The 20,785-nt window shown below is 34.1% G+C and overlaps 1 protein-coding gene and 1 pseudogene across 2 annotated transcripts; both read left to right on the top strand.

The window, feature by feature from the left end:
* The first annotated feature begins 5,453 nt into the window (after positions 1–5,453).
* On the top strand, positions 5,454–14,996 carry LOC133678883 (protein ROOT HAIR DEFECTIVE 3 homolog 2-like; annotated as a pseudogene).
* A 1,072-nt stretch (positions 14,997–16,068) lies between these two features.
* Positions 16,069–18,614, top strand: LOC133678059 (protein ROOT HAIR DEFECTIVE 3 homolog 2-like). Of its 2 annotated transcripts, none has more exons than XM_062100229.1 (4): positions 16,069–16,526; positions 16,641–16,707; positions 16,818–16,922; positions 17,273–18,614. In XM_062100229.1, exons 1-4 carry the CDS (start codon positions 16,382–16,384, stop codon positions 17,478–17,480), a joined length of 525 nt encoding a protein of 174 aa, XP_061956213.1. In that variant the 5' UTR covers positions 16,069–16,381; the 3' UTR covers positions 17,481–18,614. The 2 variants fall into 2 exon arrangements, with proteins under 2 accessions (XP_061956213.1, XP_061956214.1); XM_062100230.1 differs by lacking the exon at positions 17,273–18,614 and adding an exon at positions 17,128–17,234 and having other exon boundaries at positions 16,071–16,526.
* Positions 18,615–20,785: the final 2,171 nt, after the last annotated feature.

Here is a 20,785-nt window from a genome sequence, read left to right as displayed (position 1 = left end):
TTAAAACTATAGCACGAGGAAGATCAAAATTACTAGAAAATCCAGAAGAAAGAAAATATTTGGTGGATGTTCTTGTTGAAAATGAAATATAGAATCAATCATTTCAAGAGTAATAGTAGAAAATAAAGAAGAGGAACGCAGGTTTTTGAGTGTAGAAGAGAGATATACACTCTTTGAACAAATGGTGGAAGAAGCTAACAAAATAATTGAAAAAATACATGGGCTTCTTTTCGAAGAAATTAAAAAAAAAACATAAACAAAAAATGAAAATGATTAATTAATTATCATCATAAAGGGATTATGGTAACGAATGAGAGATCTACCATGATATTATAGAGCCAAAAATTTAAGAGAGAGATAATGGTGAAAGAAGTCTAGAACACGAGGTTGAAAAATTTCTAAACTTAAATAAGAAATCTTATAAAGGAATGATTAAGGAATTAGAAGATGTTAATTCAAAATTGAATGTCAAAATAAAGAAACGAAATGATGAAGTAATCTTTGACTTTAATCATACTATGATGGAAATAGTGAATAATATTTCAAAACAAGTGGTAGTCAAAGTCAAGAATCACTTAGATGAATAGAAGGAAATGAATCGAACTTTAGAAAAAAAGATCCTAAATAAAATGTAAAAGAATTAGGTTAGCCAAAATAATACAATGTAAAAATAGTTATTTGAGATTAATTTCTCATTCACTCATAATTTGTTTAATTAAAACAAATTCCCAATAGTTACAAACTCCAAGAGCTTTTAAAAACACCATAGTTACAAACTCTAAGAGCTTTTAAAAACACCACGATAATTGCTTCAACAATGAAGATTTTAGAAAATCAGTACTGCATGATCGATTACAATAAAGCAATGTTCAAAAAATTACCTGAATTTTGCAAGAGGTAAATGGCGAAAGCATAACATAACCAATATTTTCTCCTTATGTTCTCTTTCACTTTTCCGCAACTATGAGACCATAACTAGAAGACTGGGTACTACAAACCCGGCCCAACCACCAATTTTTGAACCCCTCATACAAGTGGATGATATATTTGTAAAGATATTTGTCATAATTCAATTTTTAACAGCACAAATTCACTAAAAAATTAAAAATGAATGAAGAATAATTTGAAATTTGGTTCAAGTCAACACAAATTAAAAGTTTTAAGGACTAATTAGAATGAGATTAAGTTTGGAAGTCAATTTTGATAGAAATTGAAAGAATTGATAAGTTTGGGGATATAATTAAACTTTGATTTAGTTAATTAATGCAATTAGGGGTTTAATTAAAGAAATATCAAAGTTCTAGGTCAATTTGAGTCAAAATTGCAATAGATTAAATTCCAGGGACCAAAGTGACTAGGCGTTGAAATCCAGCGGTCTAATTACAATTTGGACCAGGGGCTTAATTAAACAAGTCAACTTCGAGGACCAAATGGAAAAAGTGCCGCCCCCGCCTAGAAACGGCGCCGTTTCATTCCCATTCATCGTCTTCTTCCTCTGCGAACAGAGGAAGCTGCCTGTGAGAAAAAAATTCAAAATGCCACCCATGACGGGCGGCTCAAACGTAGCAAACGCGGACCGATGTGGTCCACCAAGTGTCCCAAGGCAATCATGCTGCCCCTCCAAATACACAGCCAGAGTCCGGGTCAAAATCCACCACCAACAGTCCAACCGTGGCGGGACTGTTGGTGTCCGAGTCCTGGCAGAACAACAACACCCCAAGCCACGCTTATCCTCATCCTGAAAGGAAAGAGACGGTGGCAGATGAACCACCAGAAGTCCAGCCCTATAAAAAGCAGGGGGGAGAACCAGACGAGAGGAGACCAGGAGAACAAGGGAGGCAGAACCAAAAACAGAGATGGCTGGAGAGCAACAGGGGACTTCAACTTCCCCTCCCCTAGTTAATCCCATCAACCAGAGGAAAAAGGAAAGGAAAAAAAACGCAAGAGAAAGAGACCGAGAGAGAGAGAGAACGAAAAAAAAAAAAACAGAGACGATACAGAGATAAAACCAGAAAGAAAATAAAAAGAAAAGAGAGAGGAAGGGAGGACAGGACTGGGTCTTGAGAAAGCAAAACGTAAAGACCAAGAAGAGAAGACGAGGAGCAGAGAGGGAGTCCGAGGAGTGCTTCATCCAGCACCTGCATTTTGCCGCTCCCTGCATTTTAATTACTCCCCTTCTGTAGCAAGAGTGCGTGAACAGTTCACGGACGGTTGCGAGTTATAAAAAAATAAGAAAGACAAGGGAGCCGGGTCACTGGTCTGAACCAGTAACCCGGCTGGTTGGCTGGGTCTGGCCCAGTCTGTTCGGCTAGGCTAGACCCAGACTAGTAAGAAAAAAAAAAAGAAAAAAATGAGGTGGATCTGGGCCTTAGACTCATCCGGTATAAATTGTGTTTGTTACTAGTATATTTGACAAAACACATCTTTATATCTTTTTTATATAATTAGAAAATTTTTCAAAAAACAAAATGTTAAGTATTTATTCTTTATCCGATAAATTCTATGAAAATTTTTAATCAATCATCGTGATATCCAAATGTGACAAAATCAATGCCATCAAATTGTGTTTGTTACTAGTATATTTGGCAAAACACATCTTTATATCTTTTTTATATAATTGGAAATTTTTTCAAATAACAAAATGTTAAGTATTTATTCTTTATCCGATAAATTATATGGAAATTTTTAATCAATCATCATGATATCCAGATGTGACAACATCAATGCTATCAATTGATCTTGTTGTTGGTTTTCTCTCTAAGGAGAGAGAGAAAGGCTGAGGCAAGACTTCTCGTCGCTGATAAATTAACTAGAGGAGAGAAAGAGATATTGCAAAAGGTGTTGATGAGGTTGAGGCCCTCAATTATAAGGGAAAAAGAAAATGAAGAAGTAGGCTTTGGGTTGAAAGAGAGAGGGGATTAGCTGTTCTACATGATGACTGTCTATTTTGAGATTGAGGATTTTTTTATACCTAATTTAAAATGGTGCCATTTAAAAATAAATAGTTACATCTCACCTAGGTTTCATTAGGTCTTAGGTTTCATTAGGTCATGAATATTGGGTCAAGCAAATGGGTAATTGGAGTTTGATTGAATGAATTTTCTAGGAGCTTTTTTAGTGAATAGTCTAGGCTTGCAATCAACTAGATTAGATCACCTAGGTTCCGAGTTAACCAAACAGGTTATCTAAGTTTGATCGATTAGAGGTTTTTTGGTTAACCCAGGCCAATCTAAGCCCTAAGTTAACCCACAAGCTAATCCAGGTTTTATAATGATGTAACTAACACTAACACTTATACTTTCACAATTTTGAAAACTTCAATTTCATTATGTTTCATATATTCTTCTAAAAAGTGTTGTGCTTGACAAATCAACATTATTTTTCAAGGTTGCTAATTTTGTTTTGTTTCATCTTGAATGTTCGATGTATCTTGTACTAGTTAAAAAAAACAAAATAACTCGAAATAAATTTCATCTCACTTAGGATCTTGGTCCATTCTGAATTTTTTGATCAAATTCCAGCCTAAACATTTCAATTTTGTTCTAACCGTTTTGTTATGTAAATACTTTTTTTTTCTTTTTTCTAAACCTATGTTTTTTCCCTAACTTCATCATGCAACACTTGGTTTAATGGAGATTGAACTTTTATAATTTATTGTGGTTTGGTTTTTTGGTGGTTATATTAGTCTTATGACCTACGCTATGGGTTTAACGAGTTAACTTAGTTGTCTCAAGTTTTTTTATCTAATTTTTAAATGATTTTTTTTTAATTTCATCATTCAACATCCTGAACATTGGATTGATTGTGGATTATGTTTTCTTATTTGTCTTAATTTATTTTATATGAAATTACCTCACTCTCATGATTTAAATCATGAGTTTTGCAAGTTAATATGTGTAAACTTTGGTTGTTTTATTGTTTATCTTTTTAGATGAATTTTTTCTTAATATCATTGTTCAATAATGAGTTTATTAGAATTAAATTTTATAATTTATTTTAATTTATTTTATTTAGGGTTATTATGATGCAATTACAAGTAAAAATAAATAATTTACCCCAAGTATTATGGGCTCAATTACAAGTAACACTAGGAGCACTAAATTGTTTACGCCTAATATAAGAAGAGTACTGAGTTAAGACATTAAACTTGGCTATGTTATGTTACCCTTTTAACACAAAAAAACTAACTAAAAATTATATTTATGAAAAACAACTATGTCAAATTTCCAATAAACATAATAAAAGAAAACATCAATTTAATCGTACATCCATTTACTTGTTCTCAATTACATTTTCAATTTATAGATTTTATCAACTTAATTAATCTAAATTTTTTATTGCATTTCTCAATTGTATCGTTTAATCAATTTCTTTTAATAGTATAAATCTTATACGCATAATTTATACAATTAAAACTACATGGATTAAAGAAAATTTGAAAAAAAATATTGATGAACATTAGTAGAAAGACCTGATTGAGAACTGTTTTAATATTTGGGATCAAATTGATTATTTTATGGATTTGGGAATCAGTTGAGAGTTTGGTAACGTATTTTGGTAACGTTAGTCAAAGTTTAGAGGTACTTTGATAGTCATTAGAGATAAGAAGAGTAAATTATAAATTAGCTAGGTTCTTTTTTATATTTTCAAAATAAATTGAATAGTCTTTCTAATTTTGAAAATTAATTAATTAATTTTTTACCAGTGTTAAACATGTTTAATTTAATAATTTTTGTTCCAAAAAATATTTTCTTTTCAATAGTCTTTTCATATTATCTTTCTTTTTTCTTTTGAAATTAATACTTAAAATTAAAATAAAATGAAATTAATTGGAAAAAACATGAAATGGATGAAACAAATCAAGTTATAGGCTGATTTTAAAATATAAAGACTAATTAATTAGTTTGAGGAACTCATTTTGCAAAACTAGAGAGAATAATTTATAGTTTACCCTGAAAATTTATGAAAGAAGAATACTGAGTTAAAGACATTAAACCTTGATATGCCATGTTATCAATTCTTTTAACATCAGTAAAATATCTAAAAATATTAAAATAATTAATTTTAATTTAGGAAAAATTTTAAAAAAATTCAAAATTAATAATTTAAAATACAAGAATAATTAATCTCCATATCAAAAAATCAATTTAACCCAAAAGCTTAAGCTATTATGTGAGGTTCTAAAATATAATTTATATTATTCTCTAAGATATTTCCTCAATTAAAAGTCTTTTGAGCTAAAATTTACACAGATCCACATTACTTTGTGCTTGATTTTTATCAAATAAATAAGAACAGTAAGATTTAAATTCATTAATATTTGATCATTAAATCTTTGATACTAAATTAAAAAATTAATTTAATTCAAAAACTTAACTTATTAAATAAAATTGATAATTCTCGTAACCATCCATCCATATTCTTATTCTTAGTTATTGGTGGGTCCAAACTCAAAAGAAAAAAAGCAAACAACTTCTTCGAGTAGAAGTAGACTCATGAAGACTTACTTTAATAGGATCCTTTGTCCCTGCCACTTTACTTTTGCTTTAAGATTCCTCTGCAATCCAGAAACACGAACACAGGAAGGAAGACACTTCAAGAGTTGTGGTTATTGTGGTTCTGTTAGATCGTTAATGAAAATGGAGCAAGGCATGCAGCTGATTGATGGAAATGGCAAGTTCAACGTGGATGGACTCAAAGACTTCATGACAGCCACCGAGTTCGCTCAGTCCGGTCTCTCCTATGCTATTGTTGCCATCATTGGCTCACAGAGTAGCGGTAAGCAAGTGCTCAACTTCTTAACTTCGTGTTGATTTTTTAATCATTTCTTAATTATAGTCATTGATTTTAATGAAGTTGGTTGTGATAGCTTTTCACTTAATTAATCTTGAACAGGGAAAAGCACCCTAATGAATCAGACCTTCCATACCAATTTCGAGGAGATGAATGCATACAATGGAAGGTTTGATTTTATTTTATTTTTAGTTGAGAATTTGTATATTTTACTGTTCTTGTTGCTTTGTATACATGAAAGAGGAAGATAATATAGTTATATACGTTTCAGAGGTCAAACAACCAAGGGCATTTGGATTGCAAAGTGTAGTGATATTAACCCTTTTACGATTGTCATGGATTTCGAGGGAACGGACAGCAATCAAAGAGGCTAGGTAACTCTTTGAGCTTTCTATTACTTTAGCTTTGCTTTGTTAATTGAGAGGGGTTTTATGGTTGCATAGAATTCTTTTCAACCTCTGTGACATACAAATCGTTGATTACTGAATGGTTTCAATATTTTTGGTTGCATTACTTGATGGCTTCAATCTGCGAGTGTGATGCTTATACAAGTTTGGCACTGCGAATGTGTTCTTTTTTCAGGATGACACAGCGTTTGAGAAACAAAGCACCCTATTTGCCTTGGCAATCGCTGACGTTGTTTTGATAAACATGTGAGTTTTTTATGTTCATCATTATAATATTTGAATGCCTTTTCTGCCTGGGAAGTTTGATAAATGTCCACAACTGGGTATGACTCTGCCTAGCCAAAAAAAAAAAAACTCTTGATGTAGCCTTCCATAGTCGGTAAGGCAGTCCAGTACTTTTTTCTGTCAAATGATTTTGTTAGGCACTCCGGGGTCATTACTTGTTTGCATGATTGCATCTAAATTGTTTAATGATTCCAATGACAGGTATTTATAGACAATTAATGTTTGGTCATGCGGCTTAACACAGATCATGTACTTTTTAAATTGTCATCCTAGATTTTAGGCTTTTAAATAGGAGCATGGAGCTAAACTTTTATAAGACGAGTGATGACCTGTCATGCATGCGCACAGTCTCTATTAATAGGATTTAACTCAAGTTTCATCTTTGCGCTGAGTACATGCAGCCATTGGTCTGGAACATGCAGCCAGCAGACCCCTTTTAAAAACAGTTTTCCAGGTACTTGAAAGCAATTTGCATTAACTCAAGTGAGCTGTAATCAAGTAACTGAACCAATTTCCAAACTTCTTTACATAGTCACGTTTAATTGCATTTGATTGGTTAACTGTGGTTTTCTTAACCTTAGGTAAGCCAGTTTGTAATAGCTATATATGGAGAAATATATTATTATTATTATTATTATTATACAATATACAGGGAGATCAGTGTTTCACTGTTCACCTTTTTATTATTCACCAATACATAAATTATTGTAGATTGAAGTAGTGCAATGACATAATTATTCTTGTAAAAAAAAAACTTGTTAAGCATGCAGTTGGGGTGAGATTGTCTTTTTCATAGGATACATTTGGTATTGAAAGATTAATTGGGACAGAATGGTTCTTTTGAGTTCTTTAGGCAATGATATATAGATATTGATTAGTCCTTTAGGACACAACATTTTAACCTTTGGGTTAGGGCCTTATTTTGTCTTAGAAAAAAATAAACAGTGAAAATACATCCATACCCTAGAAGGAGGGAAAATATATGTTTGTGTTGAGGGGCTTCACCATCTTTTCATTTTATTGAAACAATTCAAATACAAAATTACTCTTGGGACTCAACAAAAACAAGTCTACATGTAAGGGTGTTTTTGTCGTTTCCATATGGTTGCCACACCCAAGCGCTTTAGGTCAGCAGCAGACGTCGGGGCATGACATAGCTGTCAAACCCCAGGCGTTAGGATCAGGCATGTCTGTCAGACTCAAGACGCTCGGGTTTGGAAAAACAGTCAGACCTCAGGCCCTCGGGTTAGGCATGATTGCCAAACCCTAGTGTCTTAGGTCTGGAAAGGTTGTCAGACTCAGATGCCACGGGTTTGGCAGGGGGGCTAAACCCAAGTAAGTTGGGTTGACAAGGGCACCAAACCCAAGTTCCTTGCCAAACCCAAAAACTTAGGTTTGACAAGGTGTCATATCCAAGGAACTTGGGTATCACATCCCCTTCCAGACCCTTGTTCTTGGGGTTCAGCCTTGCCAGACCCAAGGAACTTGGATGTGGCATGGATGCCTGACCCAAGTAACTTGGGTCTGGCAGGGTCATACTCAAGAAACTAGGATCTGGTAGAGGATGTCATACCCAAGGAACTAAGGTCTAGTACTAACGGACCCAACTAACTTGGATTTGACATTGGCGCACGGTAAGTCTGGCATGTTGTTAGACTCACTTAAACTTGGGTAAGATATTTTTAATATTATTTTTAATATTACAAATATTATTATATTTATTATTATTAATATTCTTAATATAATTATTAATAAATTTGAAAAAAATATTATTACTCTCGAAAAAAACTACTAATTTGGTTTGAAGAGTAAAATTAGAAATTATTATTATTATTACTATTATTTTTATTATTGTTCTTATTATTGTTGTTGTTATTAACAAATTGGAAAAAAAAATCATAAATTTAATTTGAAGAGTAAAATTAAAAACTACAAGGACTTAAAAAAAAGAGTCAAGAAAAAAAAATAAATCAAAAGTGCATGCTTGCCGGACCCAAGCACAGTGGATATGACATACTTGTCAGACCCACTTAAACTTAGGTCAGACATGTTTAATATTATTATTAATATTATATATATATATATATATATCATTATATTTATTATTATTAATATTTTTAATATAATTAATAAATTTGAATAAAAACTTATTACTATCGAAAAAATTAATTTAATTTGAAGGATAAAATTAAAAATTGTTGTTGTTATTATTATTATTATTAACAAATTTGAAAAAAAATTATTATTACTATTAGAAAAAAACTATAAATTTGATTTGAAGGGTAAAATTAAAAACTATAAGAACTTTGAAAAAATAACCAAGAAAAAAAAAATCAAAAGTACAAGGGTTGAATTGAAAAGTACCGTGGGTTTGGCATAGCCGCTAAACCTAACCCTCTTAGGTTTGGCTTAGCTATAAGACTCAAGAGACTTAAAATATTCTCTATACTTTTAATATTTTTTTTACATTTAAAAAAAGATATTGACCCACTGCGGAGCACCGTGATTAATATATTAATTAATATCTATCAATTTCTAATCATGCATAGAATATAGATAAGGAGCGTCCGATTCCATATTCACAGCAAACTTACCCCATTTTATCGAAACTGTTTAGCTGCATTCATTTAGCCCAGTGTGTAATATTGAGTATTTCACCCAACATAATTTGATGCTGATATGTGATAATCTATTATTTCTTATATTCAGGTCATGAAGCGTTTATTCAAGCCCCGCAAAAAAACACTACTGTTTGTTATACGTGATCACTCAAAGGTATGGACTTGTTGTGCCCATAAGTTTCTTGAGAGAAGATTCCATGCACCTTGCTCTCCATTCTTTAAATGCATCTTCAACGCTGAATCTCTGTCCCTTTTCTGATTGTCTATGTAGACTCCACTTGAATATTTAAAGACTGCTCTCTTAGAAGATATTGAGAAGGTATTTTGTTCATACTTCTTATTCTCTGTTTATGCAATTCTCTTTCTGGATCAATTATTTCTCTTCTTATTCTCCAGCATTTTCTGAGGTCATACTTTCTGCAGATTTGGGCTGCAGTTGCTGAGCCTGAGACTCTCAGTAGTGCTTCTCTCAGAGAGTTTTTTAATGTATGAAAAATCACCTCCATCTCCATACTGATGCCATTGGCATATATATATGCACCATATATTGCCTTTTTGTTTAAGTTCCATGAACTTAATATGCTTCTAATTATTGATATGAAGGTGGGGATCACTGCTTTGCCTAGCTATGAATACCAAGAGGAGAAATTTAAAGAGCAGGTAGCTTTCCCACTAAGAAAGCAGTTTGTCAATCCTCAAAACTTTTGTCCTGAGTTCTTCTAGATTGTGCTGCTGCGTGTTTTCTAGAATTGATGTCTGGAATGATTTGTAGCTTTGCATATGCTTACCAAATAATTGGAATTCACAATCACTGGCTTTGCGTGAAGGGACAGAACAGCAGCATATTCCTGTATTAGAGTTGAATTACAAGATAAAATTGAGAGTTATGTTACTTTGAAAGCCTGGTGCCTATGGTTTCTCTCTCTCTTACTCTCTATTCTCTTCTTCTCGCTAGGCACTAGTCTCAGCTTTGATTTTACCTCCAAATTCTTCTAGACACACTGGGAAAAAACTAATTCCAAGTCTGCATATATGTCAAACCCTGAACCTAATTCTCCAACCCTTTATGGGGCAAATATTCTTAAATACCCTTCACCAATGCATTCAGGTCTCTCAGGAAAGGTTTGGTGGGAGTGACAGGCTGTGTTTCGTTTCCGAGAATACGTCTTCAATTCATGTGGTTAATGTAGAGGTTAACTCTGGAGTCCATATTTAATTTTATGCATATTGAACTTGATAATCATGCATCACACACATTGGTGCTTAACTTTGACTGGAGAGTGTTTAATAGCCATTAGGAGTGTATCATGTAAGAATGACAAAATGAGCATTACGTCCTGTGATAAGATAATTTTATGGATCTGTGCATGTGAGAGCAATTAGGACAGCAAGTATAAAGTGAGAAATCCAGTATCTGTAATTCGTAACTCCATTTTTCTGATAGCATTGACATTTACAGGTTGCTCAACTGAGGCAGCGGTTTGTCCATTCCATTTATCCAGGAGGTCTTGTTGGTGACAGGGAGGAAGTTGAACCTGCTTCAGGATTTCCTCTTCGTGCAGAAGAGATTTGGAAAATAATAAAAGACAACAGGGATTTAGATCTTCCTGCTGTCAAGGTTTATTAAACGCCATTTTCCTGTGTAAATATAAACCATCAGGTTTCATATGTAAATATACTTCTCATCTTGTTTATCAGGTCACGGTTGCCACTGTTCGATGTGAAGAGATTGCTGGTGAGAAGCTCAAATGCTTTACAACCGACGAGGTACTTTATTGAATTTATTTTCTAATTTCTTTCTTTTAAAGTTCACCGACCTCATTTAATATCAGTTAGTACTAAATTTATTTCTTACAGGATTGGTTGAAAATGAAGGAAGCTGTTCAAGCTGGTCCAGTATCAGGGTTTGGAGGAGCTGTCAGTTCTATTTTGGAAACCTATTTTTTGTTGGGAAAACTAGGGACAACTAACCGGATCAATTTAGCGGAATACAATTCACAATCCACAAGTCCCAATTCTTTTTCCCTCTTTGTGCAGTAAAAAACAGAATTAAACAATGACCAAATATAATGCAACAATCACACAAATCAACACCAAGATTTTTACGTGGAAAACCCGATGCGGGAAAAACCACGGGACCGTAGTCCACCTAAAAACTTCCACTATCACAAATAATGGGTTCACAACTGTTCTTCCTTAGATTCAACTAAGGGCTACAACATATATATCATCAAGAACTACTTATTCTCGGATTACAACAAGATTAAAGGAGAATTATTTGAGAAAAATTCACAATACTGACAGCCCTGTTTTCTGTCAAAACGGTCAGCTTCCACACCACCAATCTTCGATCTAACCATCCAGAATGAAGAGGAATGTGTCTAGAAGCTGCTGTCAAAATCTCAGCCCGATCTAACGGTGAACGAATTGGAAATCGAAGAAAGAACGTAGGCTGCTCTGCTGCCTCTTCTTCTTTTCTTTCTCTCGGTTTTCTTCTCCTCTCTTCTTAAATTTTCTACTGCCATCTACAGTAACCAGACATTTAATTTAAAGACCAAGAGACAATAGCTGTCTCTTGACTATTAATGTGGTGGTCCCACCATCACGTGGTGCGGGACCACAAACAACAAATCTCCCCCTCACGCACCATGGGAGGAATTCACCATATTGGCGATTAACATGTAAGCTTCAATTTAGGAGGCTCTAACAAGCCTACTTCCCTTCTGCAAAACTCAAACTTCTCTCTCGGTAGAGGTTTGGTCATCATGTCTGACACGTTGTCATCGGTATGGATCTTCTCAACAACAAATGACTTCATCTCCATAGCATCTCGAATCCATTGATATCTAACCTCAATGTGCTTTGACCGAGAGTGAAAAGTAGGATGCTTACTGAGATGGATTGCACTTTGACTATCATAGTGCAACACAAAGTTCTCTTGAGCTAGGCCAAGTTCATGTAAGAACTTCTTCATCAATAACAACTCTTTGCCCCTTTCAGTAAGAGCAATATATTCAGCCTCTGTAGTGGATAATGCTACACATTTTTGCAACCTTGATTGCCATGAGACTGCTCCCCCTGCAAACTTCATCAAGTATCCTGATATGGACTTTCTAGAATCAACATCACCAGCTATATCTGCATCTGTGTATCCATCCAACACAGGTTTATCATTACCAAAACATAAGCTGAAACTAGAAGTACCTTTGAGATACCTGAGTATCCATTTCACTGCTGACCAGTGTTCTTTACCAGGATTAGAGAGGAACCGACTAACCACTAATATGCATGAGTTATCAAACTCCCAAAAGAGCCCCGAATTAGTTTTATTCTCTCATGGACGATATAAAATCTTGTATCCGCTCTATCACTAGAATCAATGAAGGTATACATGTAGTCAACATTCTCAGGATGTGTTCCTCCACCTCCTCTTCTTAGGTGATCACTTGTATTTTGTACTCATGCAAATCTCAAGCTGTTACAATTTGCACTCTAAAAGTGATGTTGGCGGAAGCTAACAGAACAACAATAGCACAGAAAACACAGAAATTTTAATGAGCAAAAAAGATCATAGAAATAAATCCTAAATTCACAATTTTATTATTTAAAAATTGGCTGCTTTCTCAAATAACTTTCATGTTCTTTATATAGGACAGGAAAACCTATATCTACCAGGAAACAACCTAATTTCTAAAAACATTAAGGAAATTAAAACAAAATCCAAAATAATAATGATAAATCTAGAAAATCCTAGGAAAAATCAAAATTATCCCAAATAGTAACTTATAAGCCTAATTCTGAAAGATTCAACGATTCAATAAGCAATAGAGTAGCTTTTCATAGGAAAACTATCTATATAATCATTTCAAAAAATTTGAACCCGATTCAATAGGTAACTCTTATGTTATCTCAATTTTAAAGTACTAACTTAGTCTAGCATGACTAGACCTTTTCTTATGTCTAAACTTATCTTATTGGTCCATAAAAATATATATTAAACCAGCTACATAGTAACTGTATTAGATCCTCATCTAATAGTGTCAAGTCCTTACTTGAATGCTTAGAACCTTCGGGTTGTATAACCTGGCTGCATCAAGAAGATTAATGGTAGTTTAATGGATACTTTATTGAACAAAGTGATTGGCTGAGATAAACAGAATAAAAAAGTAACTTAGTGGGCAAAATGTAACACAGTGACTACAACTTTTTAAGATGTTGCTATTATAGCTCATCCTTCTATGATTAAAATTGTGTTCATATGATTGGTGAGCATCTTTCATCTACTAACTCAGTTTCCTAGATTTGGCAAGTTACCTTCAATATTGTGCTCTTTCAGATGCTGCCATTCAACAGAGTGAGTGGAATGCTTCAAAATTCCGCGAAAAACTTATTTGTGATATGTTGTCAGAAATGATGGCAAAGTACAAGGTATTTCTTTCACTGATATCACAATCCGTTTGCGTTCTTGGTTCTATGTATGTCACTCTACTTAATCAAATTATCAAATCTTGTTATGTTACTCCTGCATAGAAACAAATAACGCATGCGCTTGCCAAAAGAGTAGAATCGTTATTGGAAGCTGGTGAAAGAGATACATGGGCATCAATAGGAAATCTTTTTTAGTGCAACACTGAGGCTGTTGTATCAGAGTTTTCAGATGCTGTTTTTAGTTTCGATTTGCGTAGTTCTGCGATCCGCACTAAATTGCAACATTTGAGGGAGCATGCCAGAAATTTAGTGGAGATGAAGGCAAGAGAAGCAGCAGATGCAGGGAGAGTTCTGAGGCGCATGAAGGATAGGTACATTACATCATTGTAGATGTTTTCTTTTTCACTTTTGTTTTTTATTAAAGATTTGGAGCGTATTCCAGGTTTTCACAGGTCCTCAGTGATTACGAAAACTCAATGTCATGGTATAATTGGACTGGGGAAATAAACCTTGATGAAATTGAAAGGAACGCGCTCTCAAAGGTAACATTGCCTAGATTTTGTATAATTAATGGCTGCTGGGATGCATAATTGGTTAAACTTTGAGTTACCTTTGAATGTCTCCCAATTATTTTGTTACAGTCTTTGAGAATACTATCAATCATGGCGGCCATACGCTTCGATGGAATGCCTGATCAGATTGAGAAGGTACTCTATTCCTCTCTTATGGATAGAACTGTTCCTGATCCATCTTCGCAAAATACGTTCATGGGAGCTAAACTGGACCCCCTTGCCTCAGACACATGGGAAGAGGTAACAGTTGGTGAATGCATGCTAAGTTATATTTATGCATGCTTATTGGTATGCAAATGTAATGCATTTAGTTTTACACGTCTCTGTGTCAAACTGGTTTCACATAATAATCAAATATGAGCAGGTTTCTCCAGAAGCTACCACTCTCCTTAAACCAGAGGACTGCAAATCATTGTGGATGAATTTCATAGAAAAGATAAAGCCTATGATGACCGGAGCTAGATCCCGCAAGGTATATTTTACTCTAGTATCACATTACATGTTCATTTGGTAATTTGATTGCATTCACAATATCTGTTTGAATGTAGTTTTTACTAAAAACAAAAACTTTAAAATTAATTTATTAGAACATTCTCGGTTTATCATTTGCCATCTTCAATTTATATACCAAGTGAAGTTCCTATACTTCTAAACTTTAAGCACTGAAACCAAGAAAATACTTTAAACCGATTAAATTTTTTATTACTAGAAATTTATGCATCACTCGAAATGTAATACTTGGAGTTTCCTTCAGGATGGTCGCAGGAGAACTCGAAGATGCTGCTGCTGCTGCTGCTGCTGCTGCTATGGCTATCAGAGCGGTGGCTGCGGTGGCGGGCCTTATAAATCGATATTAGAAACATGATATCTTATAGATAAAAAATAAATAAATAAATAAAAATCCACTTTTTGTTATTTACAAAAACTTATTTCTATTTTACAAAGTTATTAAAAAAAAAAACTGAAATGATACCGAACAACATCTAAATAATATCAGGTTCAGCCTAAAATTGACATGGGAAAGCATCTAATAAGATTAAAAGAAAATAAAAATCATACAAAATGGAATCTCTCATCATAGATTAATCGAATTTGGTATTGTAGAGTAATAATCAATGGAGGTAGAAGGAGGATGTCACTACCCTAACCGGAAAGAGGAAACTTTTAATATGATAGTTTCGGTAAATAATTAATCTCCAACTTTCTTTGTATCTTGGTAATAAAAGCATAACTCTTGTGAACAGAAAAGTTCCTGATCCATCTTTGCAAAATACGCATAATGGGAGCTACACTGGACCCCTTTGCCTCAGACACATGGGAAGAGGTTATATTCAAGTACGCATATTGGTAATGCAGATTGCTTTTTTCCATATTTTGAACGAACTTGTGGATAATTTTTTATTCAGACCCAATCCCTTAATACGATAATGTCAGCCCATTTTCTAGAACCCACATAAGAGTTTTATTTATATCCTTGAACCAAGAACAACTGGCAAAACGGATTTTAATATTGTGAAGATAGGGATTGAGAAAATAAAAATCCCATTGGACACTAATTAAATAAAAGTTAATAAAAATCCTATACTGATTGTCACTTAATTAAATAAGAGTTGACAATATAGCCGAACAAAATAAACCAATGCAATGAATTGCTTGTCGGGCAACCATGCTAAATCTATTTTTTATTAAAATTTAATTTTTTATTTTAAAATTATTTTAACATGTTAATATTAAGAATAAATTTTAAAATAAAAAAAATATTACACTTTCAAAGTTAATCTTCTTTACATTTTCAAGCACCCTCGAATAAAAGCCGGAGTATTAAATGGTGGAGTGACGTTTTCGTCGAGTGCATGTGGTCGGTAGACATAACTCTGACAATTAAGGATAAAAATAAAGAACAAGTGCCAACAACGCCCCTCTCAGTTGTCACTAAATTAATCCTTGTGAGAAAACCAAACACTTGTTGGGTCTCTATAAATTCAACTTCTGTGAAACTCTACCCCCACCCTTCTTCTTCTTCTTCTTCTTCTTCTTAACAAAACCCTAAAATGCTATTGTCTTTCAATAAACTCAAGTATCTCTATCTATAAATTCAAGTACCTCTATCTATCTATCGAGTGCCACACCTCAAATAGTTTAAAAACAAAGTACTGTAAACTTCATCTGTATAAACAATCCTAGAAAATAAGAATCAAAACTTGAGTTTCCCAGAGAATTCTTTATAACATCTAATTCACTAACCTAAAAACACGTCCACAGTTGAGTTATAATAATGGCGGAAGATTGTTGTCGCTTCCAACTGATTAGCGGCGACGGTGTTTTAAACATGGAACTCGAAAACTTCACGAGGACCACAAACCTCTCACAACGCGGTCTCTTCTATGTTGTTGTTGCAATTATGGGCCCCCAGAGTGGCCGTATGTATTTTTTTTATGTAGTTTCTATAGTGATCTGTGTATATATGTGTTTATCGCACGCTAGCATGTAGAGAAAGAGTATAAATTGTTTAATTTGCCTTCTTTGGTGAATAGGGAAGAGCACCCTCTTGAACAAGCTCTTTCAGACAAATTTCAGGATGATGGATGCAGAAGAAGGAAGGTTCAGTATTCTTTAATTTGTTTTAGAAAGGAGGATTCGTCTATTAATTTACTTGTTAGTTTTGCACCCTGCCATGAAATATAATTTAGCTTAATTATATATATTTTCAGGAGTCAAACAACCCAAGGCATTTGGATTGGGAAGGGTATTGGTATCGAGCCTTTCACAATTGCCATGGACGTGGAGGGATCGGACAACGCAGGGAAAGAGGCCAAGTATAAATTAACTAAACTTTGCATTAATCAAACATTAAATAATTCTACTAATTGCTTTAAGTAGTTGTGCTTGTTAAAGTTGTTAGTACTTATTTGTTTTCAGATTCCTTGTTTTTATATTCACTTGCATAGTTGTTCCTGTTATGAAGAAACAAGTATTGTTGCACGTTCAAATTAAAAATCTAGTTAACTACCATGATTGCAGGTGTTGTAAAATCGTGGGTTGTTGAGTTTTTCATTCAGTTATTTTGTAAGGCTTTAAAAGGTCATTGCTATCTTTGAATTATCAAGTAAGTATTCTCTGCAAAACAAGTGTGCATCAAACTCTCTTTTACTCTATTTTCTTGTAGATTTTCTGGTTCCAACATTTGGTATCAGAGCCTCAACACAAGGCTTAATCAAAAGCCTTTAAGAAAACATGAGTTCAATGAGAAGAGTTCATGGCGAGTGAAAGTAGTTTTGTGCAGTCAGCCATTCTTAAGTTCGATGGGCATTATGATCATTGGAGCATGTTCATGGAGAATTTTTTGCGATTTAAAGAATACTGGGGATTGGTAGAGACTGGGATCCCTACAGCAGCAAAAGGGATGGATCCTATAGAGGAACAGAGAAAGACAATCCAGGATCATAGGCTAAAAGATCTGAAGGTGAAGAACTACATGTTTCAAGCCATTGATCGATCGATATTGGAGACAATCTTAAAGAAAGACACGTCAAAAGATATTTGGGACTCCTTAAAGTAGAAATATCAAGGCACGGCCCAAGTCAAACGTGCCTAGTTGCAAGCTCTTCACAAAGAGTTTGAGGTGATTCACATGAAAATAAGAGAATCAGTGAAAATAAGATAGGGATTGAGAAAATAAAAATCCCATTGGACACTGATTAAATAAGAGTTAATAAAAATCCTATACTGATTGTCACTGAATTAAATAAGAGTTGACAATATAGCCGAACAAAATAAACCAATGCAATGAATTGCTTGTCGGGCAACCATGCTAAATCTATTTTTTATTAAAATTTAATTTTTTATTTTAAAATTATTTTAACATGTTAATATTAAGAATAAATTTTAAAATAAAAAAAATATTACACTTTCAAAGTTAATCTTCTTTACATTTTCAAGCACCCTCGAATAAAAGCCGGAGTATTAAGGCACCGTTTGGGAACGCGGCTGCGGCCGCGTTCCCAAAAAATTTGAAAATTTTTTGTTTTTTTTTTTTGTTAAAATTTAATATGGTTTGTACGTTTTGGATCGTTTTGATGTGCTGATGTCAAAAATGATTTTTAAAAAATAAAAAAACATCGTTGGCATGCATTTTGGCACGAAAAGTTATTTGAAAAGCACCCACAACCACACTGCCAAACACGCTCTAAATGGTGGAGTGACGTTTTCGTCGAGTGCATGTGGTCGGTAGACATAACTCTGACAATTAAGGATAAAAATGAAGAACAAGTGCCAACAACGCCACTCTCTAGTTGTCACTAAATTAAGGATAAAAATGACGGTGGAGGTCACTGCTTTGCCTGGCTATGAATTAGAGGAGGAGAAGTTTAAAGATTAGGTAAATTAATTGTTTTCAACTGATGGATTGTGTTGTAGCATGATTTTCTAGTATTAAAGGCTTTGGCTTTGTATCTGTTTTCCCAAATAAGTTAGGATTTATTAATGAAGTTATGATTTAGCGGTTAAAATATTGTTATATTATTGTAAGAGTGAGAATATAAATTTAATTTTTAAAATATATATTTATTGGGATAAGTAATTAAAAACCCTGAAGAGAACTAGTGTTATCTTTTAAAAAGAATATTACCCGAGTTAACAAACGCGGACCGATGTGGTCTACCAAATGTCCCAAGCCAATCATGCTGCCCCTCCAAATACACAGCCAGAGTCCGGGTCAAAATCCACCACCAACAGTCCATCCGTGGCGGGACTGTTGGTGTCCGAGTCCGGGCAGAACACCAACACCCCAAGCAACGCTTATCCTCATCCTGAAAGGGAAGAGACGGTGGCAGATGAACCACCAGAATTCCAGCCCTACAAAAAGCAGGTGGGAGAACCAGACGAGAGGAGACCAGGAGAACAGGGAGGCAGAACCGAAAACAGAGATGGCTCGAGAGGAACAGGGCACTTCAACTTCCCCTCACCTAGTTAATCCCATCAACCAGAGGAAAAAGGAAAAGAAAAAAAACGCAAGAGAAAGAGACCGAGAGAGAGAGAGAACGAAAAAAAAAACAGAGACAATACAGGGATAAAAACCAGAAAGAAAATAAAACGAAAAGAGAGAGGAAGGGAGGAGAGGACTGGGTCTTGAGAGAGCAAAACGTAAAGACCAAGAAGAGAAGACGAGGAGCAGAGAGGGAGTCCGAGGAGTGCTTCGTCCAGCACCTGCACTTTGCCGCTCCCTGCATTTTAATTACTCCCATTCTGTAGCAAGCGTGCGTGAACAGTTCACGCACGCTTGCGAGTAAAAATAAAAGAAAGAAAAGGGAGCCGGGTTACAGTCCTAGGAGTGCTTCATCCAGTAACCCAGCTCGCTGGGTCTGGCTTAGCCCGTAAAAAAAAATAGGTCGGGTTTGGATCTTAGGCCCATTCATATAAATTGTGTTTGATAAAATAGACTCTTATACATTTTCCATGTAGTTAGAAAATTTCTTAAATAACAAGATGTAAAATATCTGTTTTTTATCTGATAAATTCTATGAAAATTTTTAATTAATCGTCACGATATCCGAGTGTAATAACTTCAATGTCATCAGTTGATCTTGCTGTTGGTTTTCTCCATTGGGAGAGAGGGAAAGGCTGAGGCAAGACTTCTCGTCGTTGATAAATTAACTAGAGGAGCAGGAAGAGATATTACAAGAGGTGTTGATGAGGTTGAGGCCCTCAATTATGAGGGAAAAAGAAAATGAAGAAGCAGGCTTGGGGCTTAAAGGGAGAGGGGATTAGGTGTTCTACGTGGTGGATGTTTGTTTTGAGATTGAGGATTTTTTTATCCTTAATTTAAAATAGCGTCATTTAAAAAAAAATAGTTATGTCTCACTTAGGTTTTGTTAGGTCACCTGAATATTGGATCAAGCAAATAGGTAATTGGAGTTTGATTGAATAAATTTTCTAGGGGTTTTTTGGTGAATGGTCTAGGCTTGAAGCCAACAAGGTTAGATCACCTTGGTTCCGAGTCAACTAAGCAGGTCATTTGAGTTTGATTAAGAAAACTTCTTAGACATTTTTTTAGTTAACCTGAACCAGTCTAGGCCCTAGGTTAACCCACGAGTTAGTCCAAGTTTTATAATGATGTAACTAACACTTACACTTTCACAATTTTGAAAACTCCAATTTCATTATGTTTCATATATTCTTCCAAAAAGTGTTGTGTTTGACAAATCAACATTATTTGTCAAGGTTGTTAATTTTATTTTGTTTCATCTTTGAATGTTCAATATTTCTTGTACTATTTAAAAAATAAAAAACAAAATAACTCCAAATAAATTTCATCTCACTTAAGATCTTGGTCCATTCTAGATTTTTTGGTCAAATTCCGGCCTAAACATTCCAAATTTGTTCTAACCGTTTTGTTATGTAAATAATTTCTTTTTCTTTTTTCTAAACCCATGTTTTTTCCCTAACTTCATCATGCAACACTTGGTTTATTGGAGATTGAATTTTATAATTTGTTGTGGTTTGCTTTTTTGGTGGTTATATTAGTCTTATGACCTACGCTATGGATTTAACGAGTTAACTTAGTTGTCTCAAGTTTTTTTTATCTATTTTTTAAATGATATTTTTTTTTAATTTTATCATTCAACATTCTAAACATTTGGTTGATTATGGATTATGTTTTTTTATTTATTTCAATTTATTT

Source organism: Populus nigra, chromosome 18 (assembly GCF_951802175.1).
Source record: "Populus nigra chromosome 18, ddPopNigr1.1, whole genome shotgun sequence".
Classification (NCBI taxonomy): domain Eukaryota; kingdom Viridiplantae; phylum Streptophyta; class Magnoliopsida; order Malpighiales; family Salicaceae; genus Populus; species Populus nigra.
The sequence above is the reverse complement of the archived record's forward strand: the minus strand, read 5'-3'. Positions and strand labels throughout refer to the sequence as shown.

Bases quoted from the DNA above. Each gene is read 5' to 3' on its own strand.
- LOC133678059 (XM_062100229.1), top strand. From the start codon at position 16,382: ATGGCGGAAGATTGTTGTCGCTTCCAACTGATTAGCGGCGACGGTGTT. The intron at 16,708-16,817 runs GTTCAGTATTCT...ATATATTTTCAG, and splicing joins ATGGATGCAGAAGAAGGAAG to GAGTCAAACAACCCAAGGCA. The intron at 16,923-17,272 runs GTATAAATTAAC...ATTTTCTTGTAG, and splicing joins AACGCAGGGAAAGAGGCCAA to ATTTTCTGGTTCCAACATTT.